The sequence below is a fragment of the Temnothorax curvispinosus genome, unplaced genomic scaffold, assembly GCF_003070985.1.
Source record: "Temnothorax curvispinosus isolate PA1 unplaced genomic scaffold, ASM307098v1 QBEX01016001.1, whole genome shotgun sequence".
Classification (NCBI taxonomy): Eukaryota; Metazoa; Arthropoda; class Insecta; order Hymenoptera; family Formicidae; genus Temnothorax; species Temnothorax curvispinosus.
This window is the reverse complement of record NW_020225781.1, coordinates 206,989-231,152: the sequence shown is the minus strand read 5'-3', so window position 1 is coordinate 231,152 and position 24,164 is coordinate 206,989. Positions and strand designations below refer to the sequence as shown.

At 48.5% G+C, this 24,164-nt stretch overlaps 1 protein-coding gene across 1 annotated transcript in view; it reads right to left on the bottom strand.

The window, feature by feature from the left end:
* The window catches only part of LOC112466203 (C-Maf-inducing protein-like), a 30,939-nt gene extending 10,995 nt beyond the window's left edge, over nt 1–19,944 (bottom strand). Inside the window, exon 1 of the mRNA XM_025034157.1 lies at nt 17,876–19,944. Coding sequence (XP_024889925.1) covers nt 17,876–19,189 — 1,314 coding nt within the window. The 5' untranslated portion in view covers nt 19,190–19,944. The remainder of the gene's footprint in view (nt 1–17,875) is intronic.
* Nucleotides 19,945–24,164: the final 4,220 nt, after the last annotated feature.

The window sequence follows — 24,164 nt, the reverse complement described above, 5'->3', positions numbered from 1 at the left end:
AATAAAGCTGCAGAGGCCTGTGAACGATACGCGAGCGCGGCCTGCCTGTAATTCTCTTTTCGCTGAGGAATTATACGTGCAATTTGAGATGTACTCTATACGCGAAAAACTCGATTCCGCAGTCACGCTGGTAACCGAAGCGTAAATCCCTCAACGACCCGTCATTGGATACCCGCAAACACATTATATACACACGATCGTTTTATTTTCGGCGCCGGAATCAGCCTTTTTTTATTCGCGATGCCTATTTTTTGCGTCCGCGCGACACGCAATTATATAATTCGAGGCTGCGATTGCATTGGTCGTTCGGGACGTAAGCGCGACGAGCCGCTCATTATCACGCACAGGCCAGAATGACGCGTTATCGCATTCGCAATTGCGTTTCAATCAAATTGCGATTGTTTAAATGCCATGAAACGCCGGCGATTCGTGTCACGAGTTCGCGATTCGCGACGCTTCCGGCGCGATTCTGCAATTGCAGATCGGCGGTCGGCGTGTTGAGCGATCGTGCGTTACATATGGAAAAAGGGACGAAGGCAGGCATATGGCCATAATGCCTTTGTGTCGCCACTTACGATAAATGGCATCGCATTATCTTATAAGCGCATCGCGTATAACGTATAAGCGACGATCATTACAAACGTTCAACGCGCCGGAAAATAAAATACCTTAGAAGCGCCGTGTAGAATTTGTAAAGCAACGGTGAAAACCGTCGTTGAATTTCACGAAAAATTCTCCATTCGGTGCCAGCAAAAATGTCACAGCCAGGCCCGAATCTAGTATCGATCGACGAAACGTCTGTTCCGAGTTGGTCGGAGAGTTTATACCTTCTTTTTGTTACATTGTATATTATATTATTGAAATTTTTCCGTTATTACAATTTTTTATCGGCTTGCATAAAGCGACGAGGTCAAAAAAGAGAAAAAAAAACGTTAGGAGGAATGACGTTCGCGCCGGCTCGTCTCCGTGGAAAATATAGCGGAAATATAATATAAAATGTTACGACGCGAAATCTCTCACTTTGTGTCGTTGTCTGCCCGCTCCGCCGCGTGATGCATTTCTGTAGCAGAAATTCTTTCGATTTAGTATCACGACAAACGTCCAATTACATAAAGGGAAGGCAGAGACATCGCGGGCACGTGCCGCAAAATTGCACGTGGCCAATTTGTCACGTAACATACGTATATGGCGCGACCCGCACGATATCGTGACACATATCGCTATGGGTTCCTCGTCACCTATCGATTATAAACGTTATGCAACGTTACGCAGGCTTTGCGCCTGCAGATGTCGAAGGAGATATCGATATTGATAACGAGATGTGACACATAAAACGAGAGTACCGAGAGTAATCTCGATAATTAAAATTTATTATATTTGGTATGATAAAAGTATCATCTCTCGATCTCTCGATAAAATTAAATGTTTTATTTTAATAACGATTAATATTTCGAAGACCTTTAAGAAGCTATCGTTACGCATAAAGCGATTGTGCCGAACAATCATAATTTCCTCATTTCAAATATTTAATTCTAAAAAGATGATTATATTTTTCGCATCAATAATAAGCAGGTTTATATATAAAGCGTTCCTTCTCTTCCTCCGCCTCCTCCTTGTCTTAATATAACGGAATTAAACAGGCACGATTGGTATTTTCGTTCGTTGATTATTTCTGACGTCGTCACAATTTCCGAGGTCGTTGATCTCGGTGTCTTTAGTTTCGAACCGTGAGTCGTGCATTTGACAAATAACTTGTTTATAGAGCAAAAACGAACGAAACGCCGCCCGCTACAGTATTGTCGCAAATTTATCGATTCACGCTGTTTAACATATTCCTTCGTTCTCACAAAATCGCGAGACGCACGTGACTGCGTCACGTCGTACATCCGTGGCGACTGGCGACGTCCAATCTCCAATCTTCAACGGAAACGCGAATCCGATGCGGATGCAAATGCTTTTGCACGTTACTTTATGGACCCTTTATACATTACGCGGATTCTCAAAAATAAAATACAATATTTTGCTCTGAAAAGTAATTCGAGCGTATTTCCCTCATTTTCCTTCCACAAAGAAATATTTCAAAACTGTTGTCACTTGCGGGACAACTTTCTTTCTCTCCACTCTTCACTAATTCTTAAAATAATTTTTGTGACGTACGCTAGGAGAAAGGTTTCGCTTACAAAATGTCTTTTGGTCCGTCGGATAAATCAGTAGACTCGCCGCGGAGAGGATGTAGAACCGGCCGTAAAACACATCGGGCGCGGATCTAAAAATATCCGCGCCCGTAAAAGCATCGTCGCCGGCCCAATCGCGCCGACGAAAACAATACAAGATAAACGAGACCAGCGGCGAAATGAATCGATTGTTGGCGAACGATAGCAGATTGCGATTCGAAATATCCCCAGAGAGATTGGTGGCGGCACAAACAGTTTTCCCAAGCGGGATGACGTACGGCGAGTCGCGAAAATTTTTACGAGATCGGAGATTGCGGGATATTTTATCATACGTGCGATATCCGTACCGCATTTTAAACGCATCATACATGCGATATACGTCTATCGGTTCTTTCGTAAATACATAAAATACTCGCGATAACGAAACGCGAACGAGCGAGAAAATGTATTAGCGCTCATATTACACGTATTAGTTAAAACTGATAGCAATCGCTTTTTATTACGACATGGCGAGTCAAGTAAACTCGCTCGGAAGTCAGTAAATTTCGCAAGAAATATGTACGGCGCGTACTTTTAACATGAGTCACTTTAAACGTTCTTATCAAAATGTGACACCAGATGTTCGAGCGAATTTAATAGCGACGTCATAAGATCGACATGCGGCAATCATGTATTTTCGAAAGAATTTCCTCGAATTCGGAAAAATGTAGATATACAGGAAAAATTCTGGTTTTGAGGGAAATAACGTAGATATGAGAGTTTTTAACCAGCGATTTGTATAGAGAGCTAATATTGAGATAGACGTTCGAGAAAATCCTGGAAAATTCGGCGACCTCGCGGTCGTGCAATTTCGTTAAATTGACGTTAAAATACGCCGATTGATTCGAGTCGACGGGGGACCGCGACGTGAAGGCGTGTATTGGCAGCCGGAGAGCCTGGGCTGTCGGTGACATTTCCTTCTCCGCCGAAATATTAATTCCTGTATAATATCCTCACGGAACGGTGGATCCATCGCGCTACGAAAAGGAGAGAAAAAGACGGAGGACTTTTTCTCTCCTTTCGCCCGACGCGGAATGCGCTTGTCCGGCTTCATCCAGTAGAAACGAGCTGGATGTGGACGCATATATACGGGATAATTTATCCTTCCTCCCGTCCGTGACGGTCCATAAGCGAGAATATTTGTTCAGGATTAATCCTTTAACTGTCCTCACACACGTATATACGTGCAGTAGATACCGCGAATATCTCCCCGATTCATTCTCGTGTACGCAATCACGCTACTCCCGTTGGCGTTGTCGCGAATAGCGTATGTTGCATCGTGACAGCGAGATCTCCACCGTGACGAAGTTTGATTGACGTTTTCGTGCTGATGTCAGCTAGCGCTCGAAAATTATTCATTACGACGAGATTACATCGCGTTTCGTTTGTAGATTCGATGGTAACCCGATGTAGCCGAGAGATTTCCGCAGCCGCGCTGGCGATCGCTGAATTAAATTCGTTTCCGTTTTGACTCGCCGATAATAAATAGCGAACTATAAATTCAGATCGAATCGTTTCAGATTTCGACTTTGAGCGGCTTACAATGAGTAATCAGGCGGAGTCGGCGCTCGTATTTAAATTATTTTAATTTAAAGCGGTCTGCTACCCTCCCTCCCTCCCTCTTTATCTTACTTTATCTATATATTTATTTCTTGAATACGCTCGTCAAGTTAATCGCTTATCTTTATTAATTAACTTGTAGCACTGCGGACTTACGTCATACGTCAACGTCACACGTCGACATCTATCAAGTGTCAAGCATTCTTCTTGTGCAAATTTTCATGATACATCTTTCCGTTCTAATAGCATACGATTTACATAGCGCTAGATAATAGTTGAATCAGGTTTTCTCATTAACCTTTATTGAATATGCGTCGCTTAATAAGTTCGATCGGGTACGTCAGTCAGTGCGATAAACGTAAACGCGTTTACGTTCAATTACGAGCGTTTACGTTCAATTACGAATCGTAATTGAAATACGAAACGCAATAAATTACCTCTGATGTATCGCTTTAAACATATAACTTATTCTCTCTTTCTCTCTCTCGATAAATTTTCTATTCGCACAAAAACCCATTACGTGTGACTAAGGGATAGCAATCTCGAATTGCACGCGGAATTACCTCTTAATGGCTTCGCCGGAGAAATATAGTGAGACTTCCCGGCCAGAATCTGAATATCGGCTGAAATTTTTCAACGCGCTCCACTTCTGCTCCCAAGTCGCGCCAAACGTTTGCGCCCGCTGATGCCTGCCGAACGTTCGGAACGCCGCGTTAGACGCGAGAGACGGCTGCTTTTACGACGCTTCTCTTTCAAGTTCCAAGAGGCACGAAAACGAGCTTATATTTTTACGGCTGCCGTAAAAGCTAGCGCGCGCTCCGCATCTCCGCGATTGTTTTATGTTCCGCACTTTGTTCCAGTTACCCAGCAAGAAGGACGCGATATATCCCGCACACGCGAGCGCGCGTCGCCGTTAAATGTCGTGAAAAATTAATTGTCACGCGAGATTTGCATAGAATAGGAAACGGCGTGAATCGCAGAGTTTTTATAGATTTACGTCATCCGTCCCCTTAAAAGGAAAAATAAAAAGAAATTCAAGAAGGGCAAAAGGTGGTAAAAGACCGTTCAGACGTAGCTTACGTAACGTTGCACACTTGAAAATTCGCAGCAACGGCACATCGGTATTCTCATGTAAAAAAAAGAAAAAAGTTTACGTTACGATACGCGAGTTTTGTAGTTAACTACCCCGGGGGTTCCGAGTAACGCGGTCCCTCCCACGGGATATTAACTTTTAAAACTAATTCGCCCCTTTTTTCATTTTCGAGTTTAACGAGTTTCAGAACTATATTCCAGAAATTTTCATACGTTTCCACGAACCCCACGAGTAGGCGATGAAGGCCGAGTTCGCGTCTTCGTCGTAAGACTCGTAAGCCGTCGAGAGGCAAAAGGACGACTCGAACGTACATACGCGTCTCGTGTTTGCTCGCATTCTGCCGCTATTTGCCCATACAAGTGAGATCCGCGCTAGGTCGTCGTTATTCCACGGCACTCTGCAGCCGCTAATTGAGAATGCCGTTGAAATTCCGCGACCGTGTTCTACCTACGCGAACCGCGATCTTCCCCGTCGGCTAACCTAGCCGTGAAAGATGCGATTTAGTTCACCGAGTCACCGCGTCTCATTATCTCTGATACCTTAAGGTACTCGCCGCCTCATTACCGGGGTTTAAATTACACGCGCAGCGATCTGCATGTGCGGCATCTAATTACAGGGGATATGCCACTGCGACCTCTTCGCGGTACGGGTCGTAATTGCACGACTTCTTTCTCGTTGTTCGTGCTTTTTTTCCTATCGACAATTTGAAAAGAATGGAAAGAATCCGTCTCGCGGCTGGAATACGTATAGGATCAGAACGTTCCGAGAAGAAGCCACTTCGCTTTCGACTCGGAAATCCCCACGCTTCCATCAACGATAAAGGCGTTCTGGCATGTCGTTCATGCCTCATGCCCGTTCTAGACTGGAGGATGAGCCGACTCTCGGCTCATCCGAGTGAGTGGTGTAGACGGGTAAAAATCTATAGGTTATGTATAGTTTATGTCACGTACACTATAGAAGGCGGATGAGCCGAGAGTCGGCTCATCCTCCAGTCTAGAACGGGCATCAGCGATTCAAATCCTAACAGTTCCATCATTCACCACCGCGAGGAGATAAATTTCGGTGACGTGCCAAGGCCTCCGGTCGTCTAGCAACCTATTTACGCAACGACGGCTTCTTTTTCTTCTTTTCCTTTTTTCGGATTCCTTTATTAGGCGCGATATTACGCCTTCTTCTATATCTTCTTATTCTTCCACTTTCCTCCCTCGATTATCTGCGAATTGTCGATTACGTAAAATACTCGGTAGGTAGGTACTCGATTATTCTTAAAAGCAAATTATTTTTCAAGTTGTTTGATCGTGAGCTCACCCGGAAGAGCTGCGCGTCAGATTCGTCTAAGTGCCCGCAGAGAGATTCGTCGAAAATAAATGAATCATTCGCTTAATTACATTCTTACGTCCTCATTTTGACATCCTCCACTTACTTACGTACCACTCAATTCCGGTTGTGGATCGAAGCCGGCAATTAATCAGAATTCTCCAAAGATTTCTCACGGGGCTATTATACATTCTGCCACGTCCCCCTCCCCCGCCTCTCTCTACGGCTGCTCCTTCGTTCGCAGGAGCCGCTGCTGCTGCTCCCGTCATTCCTCGCCAAGGGATTCTCGCCCGATGTTGTTCGAAGGCCACGAAAAACGAGACGGCGACCGGTATTTTACACGGCGTTAGGCGCGAGGAGCGAAGCGAACGTTCTGCTCGAACACATAGCCCAGGGTCAGCTTTGACGTCAGCGGAACACACGCTCGTACACAGGCACGCGTGCACGCACGAACGCTCACTCGCTCGCTCGCTCGCTCGCTCGCACGCACGCACGCACGCTCGTATGGCGAGAACCGCGCCCGCAACATTCGACTCGCTCGTGCCGATTCGTTCGTTCTCCGTCCCGAAACTATCCTCCTCTTCCCCGCCGTAAATTCTCCCAGTTGATCCGGAAAAGATTTCTTCTCGACGAGAGATCGTGTGTCCTCGAGGCACCTATGCAGTTTTCGAACGATTGAAGATAATGGGCTCTTCTTGGCGTACGGAGCTTCAAGAGAGAAAAATCCTGGCAAGATCGTATTCCTCAACCGACGGGATTCCTGATAGAATTTTTATTGGACGTTTATCTAGACCATGTGTGATATACGGAAACTGTACACTGGGCGGTCAATAACCTCCCATGTTCTTCTGGGAAAAATCGTCTTCGATCTCTGGCCAAAGAAGCTGTAATTTAAAAGGGACAGCTGGTAATCCTGGGATATGTATACACATATACACGTGCGCCGAAACTCCGTCGCTGTCGTATATCACTAGCCGCGATTTCGTCTTGTCGATCTCCTTCCGGATTTTCCTTCGCAGGAAAAAGAGACACGTTGCCTACGATATATTTCGCGTAATACGCTTCGGTCGCGCGTATCGATTATGTGAAGAGGTCAGAGGCCAAACCCCGGCGTGAACCTCATTCGACGGAGATTTGGGTATTCGCGTGCGTCATCGCGTGGTTTGTGCGTGGACAGAAAACGCGCGATACGGCAAGGATTTTAACCCCGTAACTTTCAAAGTATGGTCTCCGTTCGGCTCGAATCGATAATAACACGACTTTCGCCGCCAAGATTAATCCGCGAAACGCATTTTTCACAATCACGCTCTCTCGTCCCGCTCCAGCCTCTTCATCTTCTCTTCCTCCTTTCCGATCGGCCCGAAGAGAGCCCCGCGCGGCGGCTGTTCACGTGTTTTGCTTGGCACGCGAAAGCGAGCGAGGCGCTCGAAGGAAAAATGCATTTAACGCGTCGCAATTTGCATTTGATTACGCTCAGGACTTAGCCGGTGTTGTATGCGCGGCGCAAGAGAGTGACTCTGTCGTTTCGCAATCCGATCCGGCGCGTTAACTTCGCGATTAATATGCATGGCGAAAAAAAGATGAAATAACGATACGCCACGGACATTGTTGTGATCGTACATACATAATAATAGCTTTTTCTCGCGCGACAAAACACTTGACAATGCGACCGATCGTCCGCGCTTGTATCCGGCTGAAAAACCCGCCGGGTTTCCCTACAATCTTCGTCGGACAGTATAATCTTTACGACGCGGCGCGGGCTGCTCCCGCGCGTGGATAATGTCCCGCCTTTTTACAGTTCTGACGAGCGCATCCCGTAATAAGAGCTATACGCGAGATGAACAACATCGCTGATCCACGTCGTTTTATTTAACGGGAACAAGATAAATATCAGACGTTAACACGTTTACGTCAATGGTTCTTTGTACTTGTATGCACACGTATAAACTGCAATCTAGAACTATTTACGCGCGTAATGATCGTGCATCCCGGAGTGAGCTTGGAACAATATAATAACGGATCCTTGAACCGCAATTACTCGATCATCCGCTGGTGATAAATATAGACGAATTAGATTAATTACGCCTCAATTACCCGCGTGTAATGACCGCGGTGCGTAATGAATTCACTTATACAGACACGTCAAATGACACTCCGATGGATCTTTATTGCTATTAAGTCTAAAAAATTTTTGAAAGCGCTTCTGTGCTACAAAAAATCTATAAAAATTCACGTATCACTTCTTTCAAAAAGTGATTTCTGTACTTACATAGGCCGGAACCGTTGCAATTTTTTTTCCTATTCTCCCGTAGGAATCATGAATGAAAAATCGACTGTGCCTTAAAAGGCCCACCGTGTCCGCGCAGTGTTAATAACGTGTGTGAACGAGCAGAAAACATAACTGCGCGTCCGCGACGATTTACGAGCGAACGCACGCGAAAGTCGTGGGCTTTTTCTCTCTCGAGCGCTATTAAAAAGTATTTTCACGATCTGCGAGCGGACAGATTAATGTACATACGCGTATGTTATTCATCGCATCTCCGCATAAATATGCGCTAATCATCGTCATCGAGCGGGACGGTTATCGATGCCGCGCGTCGCCGGCGGCCGCGAAATTTTTCAGCGTCGCGCAACAAGCGCGAGAGAACGCGCCGCGCGCCGCTCAGTTTTCGCTCCCCTCGGTATTCTTATTCAAATCGCTGCACGAAATGCAGATAACTTAAACGAACGTCACGTCGCCTCGGCCATTTTTAGAAATTGATTAACCGTTTCGACCGATTACAATGGTCGCAGTCTTATTTATGGAACGACCGACCGTATAGTTGTACGATGCTATATATTTATAATACGTAATGCGGGAGAGAGCACCGTTCTTGCAGATCCGATCTCCGCGGACGCGTTTGTAATATTTACGCAATGTTCAATTGCATTTTGCAATATTCGATTTCCCCTGTTATAATATTTATTATGGATTCCCCTTTGAAGATAACGCGTCTGATTTTAATCAGTCGGTAGTCAGAAAAATACGCACGACGGGTTCATGCGTGTGAAGGATATGCTAATGTAACTTTGATTCCGCATTGACGCAAGATCATATTATTTTAGCTCGCATATGTGTATGCGTTTAGATTCAATGAAATTGCAAATCACAAATAGCAACTGCGCGAGCGGAGACTTGTGAAAAAGGACGGTCGCGCGTTTGTGCGCAAAGTACGAAGTGTACGAGAGTATACGAAGATCCATTGCGATTCCGTGAATAATTTATTATTGTATTTTCAGTTTTCCCACCTTGTCACGGTTTCACTTACCGTGGCACGCTATCGATCCTCGGTCCTTCATATCGCGTCACGGCAGAACTCAAAATAATCCGCCGACTAAATCTGTCTGTCTGTTTCGAATCAGTTCGTTCATTGAGTTACATCGTCAGAGCTCGAAGTTAAGTTTAGCTAACTAACTAAAGTACGACCGTTTGATCAATCGAGCGTACGTAGAACGGCTACGCAATATTTTACAAAGGTTTCGAGGCGGATGGCCCCGTTTTGAAATCGAATTCGCGATAAAGGTCTTCCCCTTCACGCAGACACGTACATTCTGAAACGGAAAATATTATATCGAGAAATATAATATAACGGGGGGAGGGGGGATAAATATACCTTTCTGAAATACATTTATTGTATTGGTACCAGAGATATTAGTATCAAACGCGACATTCGAACGCCTGGCATTGTTGCGTCACGGAGAGAGGAAACTCAATTCCACAGAAGCGACTCAAACGCGCGATGAAAAATAATCGTTTGTGATCAGTATGGCTTCGCCGCATGGTTCACCGAATACTATTGACGCGAGGATGGCATTACACACATGTGTGTGGCATTCAACGAAAACCAAGCCATCACCGTCATTAACGTGCGACATGATTTCAGGTAGAGCATAAAACTCATCATGATGCCATTATGAATTTAATGTACTGAGATTCCGCACGTAATTCTTCTCGATCGCCCGCGACACACAGACAAAGGAACTTCTCTCCCTAAGTTCTCTCCTCGTCCCGCGAACCGAAGATGATCCGACGCCGTGGATATAATGACATCGCCGCGGTATCGGCCGGTGTATTACGTTGTTTGCTTCGCCCAATTGAAATGGTGTTAATTGCGCCCGTCGTCCATCGGCGAACACCGGTCGGCCATTAGCAGTATTTGCGTCGCGAGAAACACTTCACTCCTGCGTCACGTAATAATATATCTAATGGCATCGCGTGTTACCCAAGACGAGTTTCCTGCCCATCCTCAGTTTATGCCACGGCAATAAATGGAGCGCGTAAATGCCAAAAGCCGCGGCGGTTAAAGGAGCCGCCCCGACCGACGCGACGGTTTACAGCCTCGATTTAACGCGGCAATAACGCATTCAATCACAACGTAGCCAGCGCAATCGATTTCTTCTTATTATTTTGTATAACGTACCGAGAAGCGTATGTACAACTGATTCAAGTTCGTATTCTTTCAAGGGCTTTCCTAAATAAAATCTTAATTAAATATATAATACAATATTAAATATAAATGTTAAGAAATAAAAATTAAGCTGATATACAAGACTCGCAGGTTCTTCCTTGCTTTCTTCCAATATTTCTCTTATATCGAAACGTTTTAATTCCAAGTTCCGCGATCTTCAAAGTGCATCCCTAAATGAATCCGGGCAATCAAATACCCACCCGCGTATCAAATGGTAAGTACTTTGATGTGCCAGGCTCTCGCAAGTTCCTTCATTCCTGCAGCCGTCGTCGCCGTCTTGCGATGGCAGGATCACGGGTATTGCGATTCGTTTCAATTACCGTTCGACTTTTCGCCGAACTCCAGGTGCGTCAGAGCCGCTCAGGCACTGACACTCTAGTGCGTCACATAATACAATTTTGTTTATCGCTTATTCATTCCGACGTAAACTTGTTATTACATATGCGCATTTTTTTTTTTATAAAAGAGAAAAAGGCCAGAATAAAGTACATACAGCGCGAGGTGCGACGTTCAAAGCCAGCCGTTTCTCGTCCTTTTTTAATCGTGCTCGACGTGCAACGTGCAACGTCTGTTTCGCGTTAATACCTCGCGAGCGCGCGAATACAATCTCGCCCCGCGTTATTTCGCAAATAAATTCTATTATAACATATCGTATTTCCAATTTTCCATAATGTGATATGCACACGTGCGTAGAAATAACAGAATTTCGCGCATTATCGTATAGCTATTTTGCATTATTGATACACTCGCTGTTTCACAAAGGCACAGGACATTGTTCCGCATGCTGTAAATACATTCTCTCAAGCACGAGTGATCTTCATCGCTATAATTCCGCGTATTTAATTCCATACCCGGAACCGATAACCATCAACAGTAACAACCGCTTTACGAAAAGCGAGGGGCGTTTCAATGTCCAAACGATTTCTTCTTCGTGGTGTCAAGCATAATTTTATCGATAAATTGCACGAGCGGTTATAAAGATTCGTCCGAGCGAAATAGAGTGAAAGGCGACACGTGAAAACATTCGTCGCGGACATTTCGGTCAATTCGCGATTTTTATTCGATAAATGGGGGGGGAGGGGTAATAATACGCGGGATTTACGATTCGTCGCGCAGAGCGAGAGAAAAAGCGATAAAAAAGCGACCGCCGATTATTACGGCGATCCTGCGCGGTCGCGGAGCAACGGCACGGTCGTTAAAAATCGACGATAATTTCCCTGTGCAATAGGAGAAAAATAATTGCATCGGCGAGCGTACGGCGAAACCGTTACGAGCGTCCTTCGCCGCCACCGCCTCGCGCTGCTCGCGAAAGCGTCGCGTGTGCGCGTGTGTGGCGGCTTCCCGCGAACATAGTTACGCGTTATCTGTCGTGAATAAAATTGCAGGCTATCGACGCATAATACCGGTGTGACTAATACTCCGTAATTCACGAAGTCGCCTCGATAAAGCCGACTTTACCGTCCTATCGGAGACGCGGTTCCGCGCGTCATTTCCGCACGAGAACTAAATGATATTCGAATGTGTGCTGTTACACATCGATAAAATTCGTTAATATTATCTTTTAAAACGTATATAATTATTTAATTTTGATTATATTACATATGTATAATTCAATTATATGATATTAATATAATTATATTATATATTATATTCATTAGAATTTAATTATATTGTATTTCGTTTGAGTAATCCATTTGGGTTTTATCTCACCGATATAATTCACTATACCACTGCAAAGTCCGGATTCAAGAAAACGAGCGTGTATATGAATACGAATGAACGCGTCTTTACGAGAACATTGCCGTATCGCGTAGCAAAATTTGTTAATTGAACCGCCAAAACTGGAATTGCCCGAATCAGTATAGCGCAGTTTAGCGAATTGAAGTAAATGAGTGAAATGAAGTGTACAAGGGCGCGAAGCTAAGTTTACGTTATCCGATAACATTTCTAATAATATGTCCTTACGTATCGCACACACATGTCTCTGTCGTATTAATATAAAAATATCGCGAAGCGCGCGTATATGTAGCAAATTGTAAAAAAAAAGAGAATAAAGAAACAGAAGAGAAACGGATGCGTCGCGTTAGTCGCGTACGTTTCCCGCGATATGCTTGCGCATAGGAAATGGCGAGACAAAAGCGAGATACTTGACGCCGAATTATCAGACGCGTGGCCGACCTAAATAGCGGTCGGTCTCCTAAAAATACGTTTCGCGTCATATAGTTTATTCGTTATACGTCCGGTTTAACGAACGTTTTGTTACCGAACAAAAGCTGCATTAGTACGAAAATATCGCCGCGCTCCCACGCGCGACACATACGCGTAGCACATATATGTATATGGCGTATAGATTGCAACCGCGAAATTTCGCCGTGCGCGAACACGGGCACATAATAAACCCTCGTCGTTGTTCTCACGAAATTCCGCGGAATTAAATTTATCGCATATACGTGCGGGGTCGCATTCTGCCGGGCGCGCCGCGAAACATCGCGTATATACACGTGTATACATATAGTAACGAAATATACATTTAAACAAAAATAATATCCAACGCAATAATCGTATATTCCTGGAACCCTCTGTGACGTCGCCCGACTACTGTTCCCGCTAAAAACAAAATTTCTGTCATTTCCATAAGGAAGAAATGTTTCGATGACGTTCGTTAGAAAAAAAATGGAAAAAAATGTTGCGTTATTCGACAGCCTCAATCAGCAGAAAAATATAATGTATAAAAATGACGAAATATATAAAACCACGCCACGCGAAAGCGAGAAAGAAAGAAAGAGAGATAAGAACGAATATAAATATTTATAAATTATATATACCGCTATATTGCGTGTTAGAAGTAATCTCTATCCCTATCGCAAGTTTTTTTATTATTTAGATAAAAGAAATCACAACGTATATATTTCGTCTTACGATTTTATCGCAAAGCTCGCTCGCTCGCCGAAGTACGGCGGAAAAAAGTACGGAAGGATAATATGAGAAGATGAATCCTCTTTATTGCTAAACAGATGGGCGGTCTGTAGATACAGCTCAATCACGGTTAAATCCCTTGAATCTTTAACTTTGCTGCGCGCAACGCGTTGAAGCAGATTGACCGCCTTTATTGTGAAATACCCTCTCGACCTCTCTTTACTCTCTGCCAAATAGGCACTAAATTCTAGTTAGTCGGATTAACATGCCTCGGTTCACCGATGCTTTATTAATGAGCCGCGTGTCGGCAATACTAATGGTTCGGGATCTCTCTAATGAATGTTTTACATCGCGCGCTATCAACGTTCGCCAGGAATTACGAATGTAGGTATAAAAATTGTTTCGTTAATTATTTAGCGGTTAATCAGCAAGACATATACGACGAAATAACGATGGGAAAACGAATAAAATTCCTTAAAATATTCACGTCCTCGTGTATTTATGCAAATTACCGTGAGATTATCGGGGCCGTCTGCTTATTTTCGCCGTGACTTCGATATTAGACTTCGATATTCCGCGTAATGGCATATTAATTGCGCTCTTGACGTGGATCCGATGCTAATAAAAGCACCTTATTTGTACAAATAGCATTTGTACAATTAAACCTTAAATATACCCACTGTCGCTTTGTGCGTTCTACATATATGTATAGATCGTTGCCTTCGTTTTCGGCTTGTACACGTCAATTATAACGCGTCTGGCGCAAATGAACGCGCGAAATGAGTGCGGATCGACCTTACGTTGAATATTTTCGGCATCGACGAATTCGCATCTGATATTATCTAAATATTAATACTGTGGGCACGAGGAGAGAAAGAAAGGGTATCGAGTGACACGATATTAATGGCATCCGATACCGAGCAAGCAAAACGGTTCCGCGGTACATCGAGGGGGCCGATCTTTTTTCAAGTTACGTTCGAGTGCGTCAGAAAAGTCGCGACTCTCTTATCGGTTGTTCGCTCGATTAACCATAGCGAGTAGAATTGACAATCAACGCGCGCGTGTTTCACTCTTTTCCTTCTCTTTATTCTCCTCTTTCGCTCTCTTTCTCTGTCTCTCCCCTGGGTCTGTCGTCATCGTCATTTCACCCGAATTTCTGCACGTAACTGACGCACGGCTCGAGCCAATCAAACATTGACTCGCATGAGCAACGGGATGATCGGCAAATTAACATAATCCGACGATTCTCCGCGACGACGAAGAAAAAAAAATAGCGCAAGTTTCGCGTCTGGAATGCCTCCGTAGCGCAAATACCGAAATGCGCTCGCCGAATGATTAATTTAAGAATTCGACTCGGTCGAATTGTCACACGAAATGTTAAACGAACGATCGCGAGGTTTTATCGATGACGAGGCGAGCCGTCCTTGTCGTATCGTCAAGGTGCAAATTCTTTTCTCTTCTTTTCTGTGAAGATATCCGATACGGCCAGTATCGTCTTCTATCGATATCGGGTTCTACCTGTTATCACGACGTATATCGCGTACATTACGTCACACGTTACCCTGATATTGTTATCGCTATTGTTATTACTTGGACGGTTATTAGTATCGGTCATCGCGATAACTGTCGCGTCTAGAATATCTGAATATTGCATCATACATATATGCGTATCTCTGAACGTGTGCAAAGAGAGGCACCTCGGAGTATAGTACAATGAAAAATTCTGAAAAGGGGAGTTTCTAATTTCGCGGAGTCTAATTTTCCTTTTTTTAATGGAGGGAGTGCGCGCAGTCACGAAGACGTCCAAATGAGTGATGTCATCGTATAAGGAATGCAAGGTTTACGAAGGGGTTTCGTGCACGCGCACTCTTTTTACGCATATGCAAATAATTTCCGTTATCGCGCCGCGAAAACAGACGGAGACGCAGACGCAAGGCGAACCGTGCGAATTTTTTTTTACAACGCTAATATACGTCAGCGAGATAATCGCGGCCCGGCGCGACAAAGAACGTCGAAAAATTTATTTAAAAAATATACTGTCGTGCGTTTATTAGACGGGAGTACCAGTCTTGGAATCTTGTCGAAGGGTAAATGCAGCGCTACGGAAATAGAATCAATCACGTCGGCAAAGTGCATCAAGTGCCACTCCGCGTTCTCGGAGCACGCTCTTCCACAAAGCGAAACGATAAATTGCATTTCGCGGAGCATGGGGCGCAGCGGCGGCGGCGGCGGTTCCGTAATCAGGCAATCGGCATCGAACTTCGTGATTGCCCGCTGAAAGCTGAAGGTAACGAATTTAGCCGGGTTTCTTTTTTCCTCTCCAACCGACATTTCTCTCTTCCTCTCCCTCTCTTTTCCTTCCTCTTTTCCACGCGAGCGGAAAATTCGCAATTACGTAACATCACCCACCCGGCTGGGAGAAGAAGGAGGGATCCCTGTTCGTCGCACTTCGATGCAGCTGCCCGGTTCGCCGGCGCTCTTTGCCGTAGTACATCACGATAGCGTGTCCATAAATCGCCGCTGTGTAGGCCCTGACGATGCAGATTGCATTCTGATACAATGCGACTCGCGGACGGGGACGAGCGGAGGGAGCGGAGGTACGGACACTCGCGTAATCGTCGTTGCCCGAGCTGACCGATCTCCGACGACGTGGTTTCGTGTGTCACGTACGAACGCTCATCCTGAACCGGCCGATAACGAGAAATCGCAGTCCAGGAAGAACGACCAGCGACTCGAAGCGGCCGAGAATAATGCATATGCACTCTAACGATTTTCGATACTCTCCCGCGGTTGCAAATTCGTTAACATTTCTTCGTTTACGAGCAATAATGATTTATTTAAGAGAAATTAAGGGAGAAATAAATAAATAAAGAAATAAATAAAGAAAGAAAGAAAGCATGATAAATTATATAATTTGGATTGATTAAATTAATTAACGGAGCGTCGGCACCTCCACCAATAAATATTTACAAGTATAATAAATTTACGTGGCCGAGAGAGAGAGAGAGAGAGAGAGAGAGAGAGATATATTGCGACGTAACGCGACTGGCAGTGGTACGTGATTTATTTCGATTTAAAATAGAGATATAAAAAACGGTAGAGTCGTTAAATTATTTTCGCGGACTCGGCTTCTCAATTACTGAAAGTCTACGTCTCTACGTCAAAGAAGACACTGTGAATCGCGCGATGATGAAGCATGAATACTTCGGCGGCGCGGGCGAGTTTACATAACGAACTACGATAAGCGCGTCTTTTACGCGAAAAAGCAGCCGAGCAGATCGGATTGTGCGGCGGGAAACGTTCAAGTGGATTACGACGCGACACGTGAGATTGTATACCAGTCTAAATTCGTCATCTCCAAACTTTGCCTGTCACTTCCAAAATAAACAGTTCGAACCGCCTGTGCCGCCGTCCTCGGAGCTATCAGAGATAGGCTGCTCCGCCCGCGAGCTTTCTCGTAGCCGAGAAATAACTGAATTCTTTATGCCCACCGCTCTCTCGCGGCGGCAGTTTTTTCTAATTACATCGCTGTGCGTCTATCCGAGATCGATTTGTCGATCGCGAGCACGATAATCCTGCCGCGGGACAAAGTTAGACGACAGGATTTACCGTCGAGTAGTTACAATCGTATTATCGTTTGCAGATTACCATATAGTAACCAGTAATCCGGATAATGATACGATGCACAGATGGAAACTCACCGCGGCAACGCCTACGCGCGGTAACGTAACGAGCTCGGAAGCGACCTAAGGCGACCGAGAATAGAGATCTCGAGCGGAGTTGTGAGACTTTTCTTTAGCGTTAATCGCAGAATTAAACTTAATCACACGATTATAATGCCCGATCTACAATAGCTGTAGTAAGCTGTAGTAAGCCTCAAGATGTAAGAAATTGACCAATCACAGTCGATTATTCTCCTCACATTCGCCTGTAATTGGTCAATTTCTTACGGCTTGAGGCTTACTACAGCTTACTACAGCTATTGTAGATCGGGCATAACATCATTATGCAGTTTTGTCACGAGTGGATATTTTACTTGCGAATAAAAATACCGGATATTTTTCTTGTTCTGACGGGAGATCTATGAGATCTTTCCTAAACCTATACGATCGACCCTTCCTCTGGGGTTAAACATTGTTTCTTTTCGATATACAGGATTTTAGTGGAGCTTATAAGAAATCGAGTTTCAAGAGACCTTACGACGCCGGACGCGCAGAGTCCTGCCACAAGCGTGCGATAAAGCGATGTGCATTTAACGTCACACTCACCGTCTTGGAGGACAGGCAGCAGTCGTTGAGATAGAGATGATGCGTCTCCCAGCGCCTGAGGAACTTGCTGGACAGGATCTTCTTCACGAGGGTCCGGGTTTGATTGAGGTAGCACACTTGTATGTCGCCTTCCTCGAGGGGTTTGAAACGTGGCCCGGCCGGACCCGGGCTCGGGCTCGGGCTCGACGAGCCGCTGGCCGACGAGCAGCCGGCGCTCTGTCGCTCCAGATTCGGGCAAGATCTCGCGGCCGGCAGGCACCCGGTCGTCGCGTCCAGACCCTCGGGCTTGAGCGAGTCCATGCCCGGGCTGCTGTCCTCGCCGTAGGAGCTGCAGGTGTCGGCGGGCGGGGACTCGACGTTGGAACGCAAACTCGCGCCGGACGACAGCTGGGGCGAGCTGGTGCTGGTGGTCTCCTGCCGCATCGCGCCGCCGTTCACCGACAGGAAGTCGTAATAGGGCACCGCGGAGGAGGTCAGGCCGACGGCGGACGCGGCCGCGGGGCTGCACGGCAAGGACGAGCCCTTCGTCTCGGTCGCCGGACAAGTCCGCTCCTCCTCGTTCTCCTCGTCGTCGTTCTCCTCCTCGCTGAAGCCGTTCTCCAGAGACGGAATGTCGCCGACGGAGGCGGTGGTGGCCACCTGAGGGCTTCCGGTAACGTCGATCTGCACCGACGGCGACGAGACGGTCGTCGCCGTGGCGTTGTCGCTCTGCTGCCCCTCGTCCGTACGTGGATTCCTCGACGAGGACGAGGACTCCGCTATCGATTCGCTCAGGGGCGAGGGAGACGTCGACGAGGAGCGAGTCGTCTCGCCGTTGTTCAAGCTCGAGGAATCGTTGGAGCGGATACGCATGAACTTGCGGCGCCAGCCGCTGCCGTTGTTGCTCGACTTCTTCGTCGGCGACGGCAAGAAACAGCGCGCGGTCTGATTACTCTCGTCCTGCCGTTCGCCGATACCGTTGTCGCTGTTCAAAGCGACCGTTATCCCGCTCGGCGAGGTCAGTGCGTCCGGTCCGGGCGACAGGGGTTCCGGGTCGAGGTAATCGGCACGGATACCCGGCAGGGTGTCCGTGCTGCTACTGCCGGACATCGAGGCCTCCTGGTCGATGTACCTGATGGAGGAGTTGGAGCCGTCGCTGGCCGCCTCGGAGCCGCGTCGGTTGCGCTCGCTCGCGTTAGACGTCCTGCCGGGCGACAGAATTGCGCTGGTCAGCGAGGACTTGCCCTTCTCCGTCGTAGACAGCGACCCGGCGGACACGACGCCACGCGACGATCGCGTGAAGGGACGTTGGAAGCAAAACATTTTCAAATGCATGTAGAAACTAGAAAACGACAAAGACGCGAACGAGTCGTCTACGTGACAGCGAGGTTGAGCGTCGTCCTCGTTGTAGCTCTCTCGTATCTTCCTGTTCTGGTCGTCACGAACATCAGGGCACGCGCACGAACGACGAACGTGTCGGCGACGCGACCGGATAGAGAAGTTTACGCGCTATCTGTTTTTTCTGCCTGAACTTTCCCGCTTCTCTTCTGACGCCCTCGTAGACCGATAATCCCCGTCGCCGTCGCGCGTCCGCGACGAGGGAGACTTCTCCGATATCTATCGACCAGGCCGAATCCGCGTGCCGGAACGAAAAAGGTCGAATTTCACCCGTCGAATTTTCCCACGCGCGATCTTCCACTACTTACTTTTCCCGGGAGGAGGGGTTAAATCGTCCGATCGCTCGAGGGGAGCGTATACGCACGCGAAGGGATCACTTTAGCGCCTCGGGGCAATCACTAATCACCATTCGCGGGGGGGAAAAGAGACACGATCAATCGGTCGGATCAGGCACTCCAATATAATCCCCCGGATATCCCGGAGATTCCCGAAGAGAACGTGCCTCGCCTCGACGCCAAGCTCAGTCGATCCTTTTTTTGCGCGCACGTTGGAACGCGCCACGACACATCCTCGAGGTCTGCGCGCCGCGGTAGACGCCGACGTACTGATTCCCACCTACGACGGCGAGAGTACGGCGTCGACGACAACACCTCGTGCGTTGCCGGTGGCGATGTCAAAGCCACCGCGGTGGCGTTCGGCGCGGGGGAAACAACGCGCGCGATCCACGCCCGCCTGTTCGGCAACAGGACTATTCGCGCGCACGAGAACGAAGGAAGCGGCCAGGTGATCCGGAGAAAGAAGACGGACGGGGGAGGGAGAAAGGATGGAAGAGAGAGAAACGGGGTGAGAGAAAGAGAGGCGGGAGCGGAGAGGGGGAAGATGGAGAGCGAGAAAGGGACGAGGAGAGAGCGCGAACTAGGCGTGTGTTTCCGACGTGATACGTAAATGTCTGACACGACACCGGAGACAGAGGATAGAACAGGTGGGGACGCCCGAGAGCAAGGCGAGGAGAGGGCGTCGCGGCGCGCGGCGTCTGCCGGCCGATCGATGACTAGTCGCGAGTTCGCGCGGGATTATCGCACGCCCGTCTCGCGGACGTGTACACGGTTTGCCCTCCGCTCTTGTTCGTGCCTCTCGTTGCGTAATCTAGGTGTGCGCCAAAGTACGCCGGATATGTCGACTCTTCCTGAATCTTAAACCCCCCGTTCGGTCACGAATCAGCTAGAAGCTATCTCTCTCCTTTCGCCGGACGATTCTCGCCGGGCACTCGATGGACGAAGACAACGGTGCCGAAGACGCTTCCTCTCTTCCTTTCTTCTTCTTTTTTTCTAATCTTCTTCTTGTCGATTGTTGTTGATCGCGCCAGGCTAACTTCAAATCGTATAGCACGACTATGAAACTCGCACGGACTCGGTTATTACCGCGACAACATTGCCGTAATCATCGGTCCGTTTCCGGTCTCCGCGAATGATCACGATCGGCGAACGCTGTCCGCCAACTCGGCGAGATACACAGGGACTTGATGCTGGCTTGGTGCTTCCGACGCGTTTACATCGTTGCATCGTCCTACGATTAGCGGGCGGAAGGCCGGGGAAGATCGGCAAGAGATTCGGCCCGGCCGAGTCGAATTGACCGTACGATTCGTCGTTTCTCCGCGCGTGCAAATACCCCGACGACGATCGACGTCAGCAGATTTACGGAACTAATCTCGTGACGCGCGTCCGCCATGCCGATTAAAACGGATCGCGGTTGTGTGTGCAACGACGCGGGTGAGCGATTCCCGCGATTAGATAGCGTAGTACCCGACGATCCTTATCGCCGCCCGATTTCTTCGTCTTTACAGCTGCGTGCTGCGTCGCGCGCGGATTATTCCACTGTATGTATTGTAGACCGTAAATTCCACAGACCGCGCCGTGTCTTCTTTCACCTCGGCGAATTCCTCGTAACGAAACTCGCCGTTGCGCGCGGCCGAAAGTTGTCTTCGAATAATTACGCGAGCGTGTCCGTCGCGGCGGCCCAAATCTAAGAAGATAAAGTTTTTCTTTTATTATTGCGTCGTACTTAGTTAACATGCACTCCGTGTACTTCGTCCTCTATGTATCCTCTATGCACGGAGTAAACAAAATTTCATGATCCGTGAAATCTCCTTTTTTCATCTCGTCAACATCTGCCCGAGCGTTGTTTTCGCGTCACGAACGAAGACGCTCGGTGACGAGAGAGTTTCGCCGCTTTAATCTCGAACAGTGTCCGAAAACAGTTGTCCCGGCATTGTAGGGTAAATCGGGAAGCGGCTCGCTGTGCAATCTCTTCTTCGCCGAGCGATAAACCTCGGACGTCAATGATAAAGGCAGCAACGTCACGATCATCAATTTTAATAATTTTAATCTGTGTCTACCTACAAGATACAGGCGCCGACTGTCTAGTGTCTCACATTCGCTCAGAGTCCGCGCCTTCGGAATCGGAACGCGTACTTTTACTGCGTCCCGTTAGGCCACGTGCGCGCGCGCGCACACACACATGCACACATACGCGCGCACACAAACGTCTAACGCGCGTCTCTACTCGTATGCGTTTTACGACCGCGGCGTCACGACCGCGACGTCCCGTTTCGCTCCTTCCGCGCGCGGAACCCGCAGAATTTCCGTTGTTCGTTCCTCCACGCGACGATTCTGCCGACATTCGCGCGATCGCGGTTTATTAAGAGCGACTCGCCACTACCGCAGCTCGCGAAAGAGACCGTTTCCTCGCGGCGTGCATCACTGACGCAAGAGCGCCGGGCTTTAACTCTCGGACTCTCGCTCTATCCCGGCGGCCTCTCTTTTACTCGCGCCGCGAGACCGGCGAGTACCGTCCGTTCATCCCCTCCTCCGGAGCCAGCTGCCTCCTCGCGCTCTCTCTCTCTCTCGCAGGCAGCCCCGAAATTACCGCGTGCCGAAATAAATCACGCTCGCGCCTTCCCGCGCGGACCCGCGTAATCGCGTTTCTCCTTTCCTCCACCCGTTATCGCGCGGCGACGACGGAAGACGACGCGACCGCGTGCACTTCCTACGAGGAGAACTACGCACACGATCGCCGCGTTTCCGCCCGCGGACACCCCTCCGCGGGGCCGGGGGCCAGGTTTTACGACGGCGTCACGACCGCGACGTCCCGTTTCAGCTCGTTCCGCTCGCGCGGAAGCCGCGTATCCAAGCAGCGTCGGCTTCTCCGCGAGGCGCGTCCCGTCCGACCGCTTTTCCCCTACCACGCGACAACGATCCGCGGTCTCCTCGACGACGTCGATCCGCTCCGCCGTCTCGTTGCTACCCGAGTCCCCACGGGTTCGGCGTCTCGCGGGGCGACGCGTTCCTCCTCCGCTCCTTTCCCCGCCGACGATCTTCCCTCCTTCCGCGACGATCGGCTTTAAATTTTATTCGCGTCGCGAGAGGTCGAGGGCAGGTGATCGCGCCGCGGACGCACGCCGGACGCGTCGCGTCGCAGACCAGGCGCGACGTCAGAGACTCTGAGACACGTGGTGGGCCCAGGTCACGTAGATCGCTGCCCCGCCGAGTGACGCCGAGGTGAGCGGGCGCGCCTCGGCCGCGCCTCCGGTTTTCCCTTGTCGTTGTTCGCCACCTCCTCATCCACCGTCTCTCCCCTGCGCATCCTCGTCGTCGGCACGACGCGGAGGGGTTTGTTCCGACGGACGTGGGGCCACTGGCTGGCACCGCGTCGTGGGCGACTCGTCGATATGGAAGGCGGACGTCGACGGCGACGACGATGACGACGACCGCGGCGCGGCGGGCATGCGTGTTGAAGAGAAAAGCCGCCGGCTTTCACGTTCACGCCTGCCTACCGCGTTCCTCTTCTTATCCAAATGCCTCCTTCGTCCGTTTCTGTCTCTCTTTCTGGAGCACCGAGCCGGAGGCGCGAAGCCACGAGTTGATTTCGCCGGGAGGGGTACCGGACCCCCCGTTTGCCGATGGCCGCGCTAACGTAAAGAGTTCAAGCTGATCAAACCCGCGCGATAAAGACGCCGTAAAGACGTCTATAAGACTTTTTCAGGTGTCTCGAGGGAGACCTTCACTGTCGCTCGGGGGAGGGGGGGAATCTTCTTTACTTTACGCGAGCGATTCCGGTGCAGTCGTGAAGAAAATTATATGTATCGAGAGCGACCATCACAGCTGAGACTCTCACTATCAGCTCTTTTCCCATGCATCCGAAAATCTTTTTCCAATAGTAATCATCATTAAGCGCAAATAAGCGTCTCGCCGATTCGAACCTGATTTACTTAAAGTTTTCTATATCCTCCTCTCGATTTGTTCAAGAAATCTTTAAAAGCAAGCCCTCGCGGCGCAAACTCGTTACCGTCGTCGTAACATCGAGTTGTTCGAGAAGAATCTCTGGAACGAGAGCAGACTTCGTCGAACGAAGCAAAAAGACGCTCGGGACGATCAAGAAAGAAAGGAAAAAAAAAGCTCAACGTCCGCGAAGCTGTCGAGAGCGCGTCTGCGCGCTTCCGCTTCGATCGCGCGGCTGGGACGACCGTCACCGTCACGGCGCGCACCGGGATTTCTTTCTGCCCCCCCTCGGCGAACGTACTCCCCTGACCGCGGCGTGTGTCGGCGAGTTACGTCAAACGTGTGGTCCACGCTCCATACTCTCCGTGACACGTATTTATAAACCGATCGCGAGCACGCCACTTCGATCGACGTCCAGGTCACGACGGCGATCCCGATTTCCGCGCGAGGAACGAGCGACCTCCACGGACCAGTCGTCGCGTCGCGCAAGAACTTCAATAGTTGAAATAGATACATCGGGCGCGGCGGCTTCATCTCTCGTAGACGAGATCAGCCAATAGCATATTTTCAGACCTACGCGATCTAATTGTGGTATAATGTCCGCCCAGGGGCCGACGCTTTATTTTTACACCCGC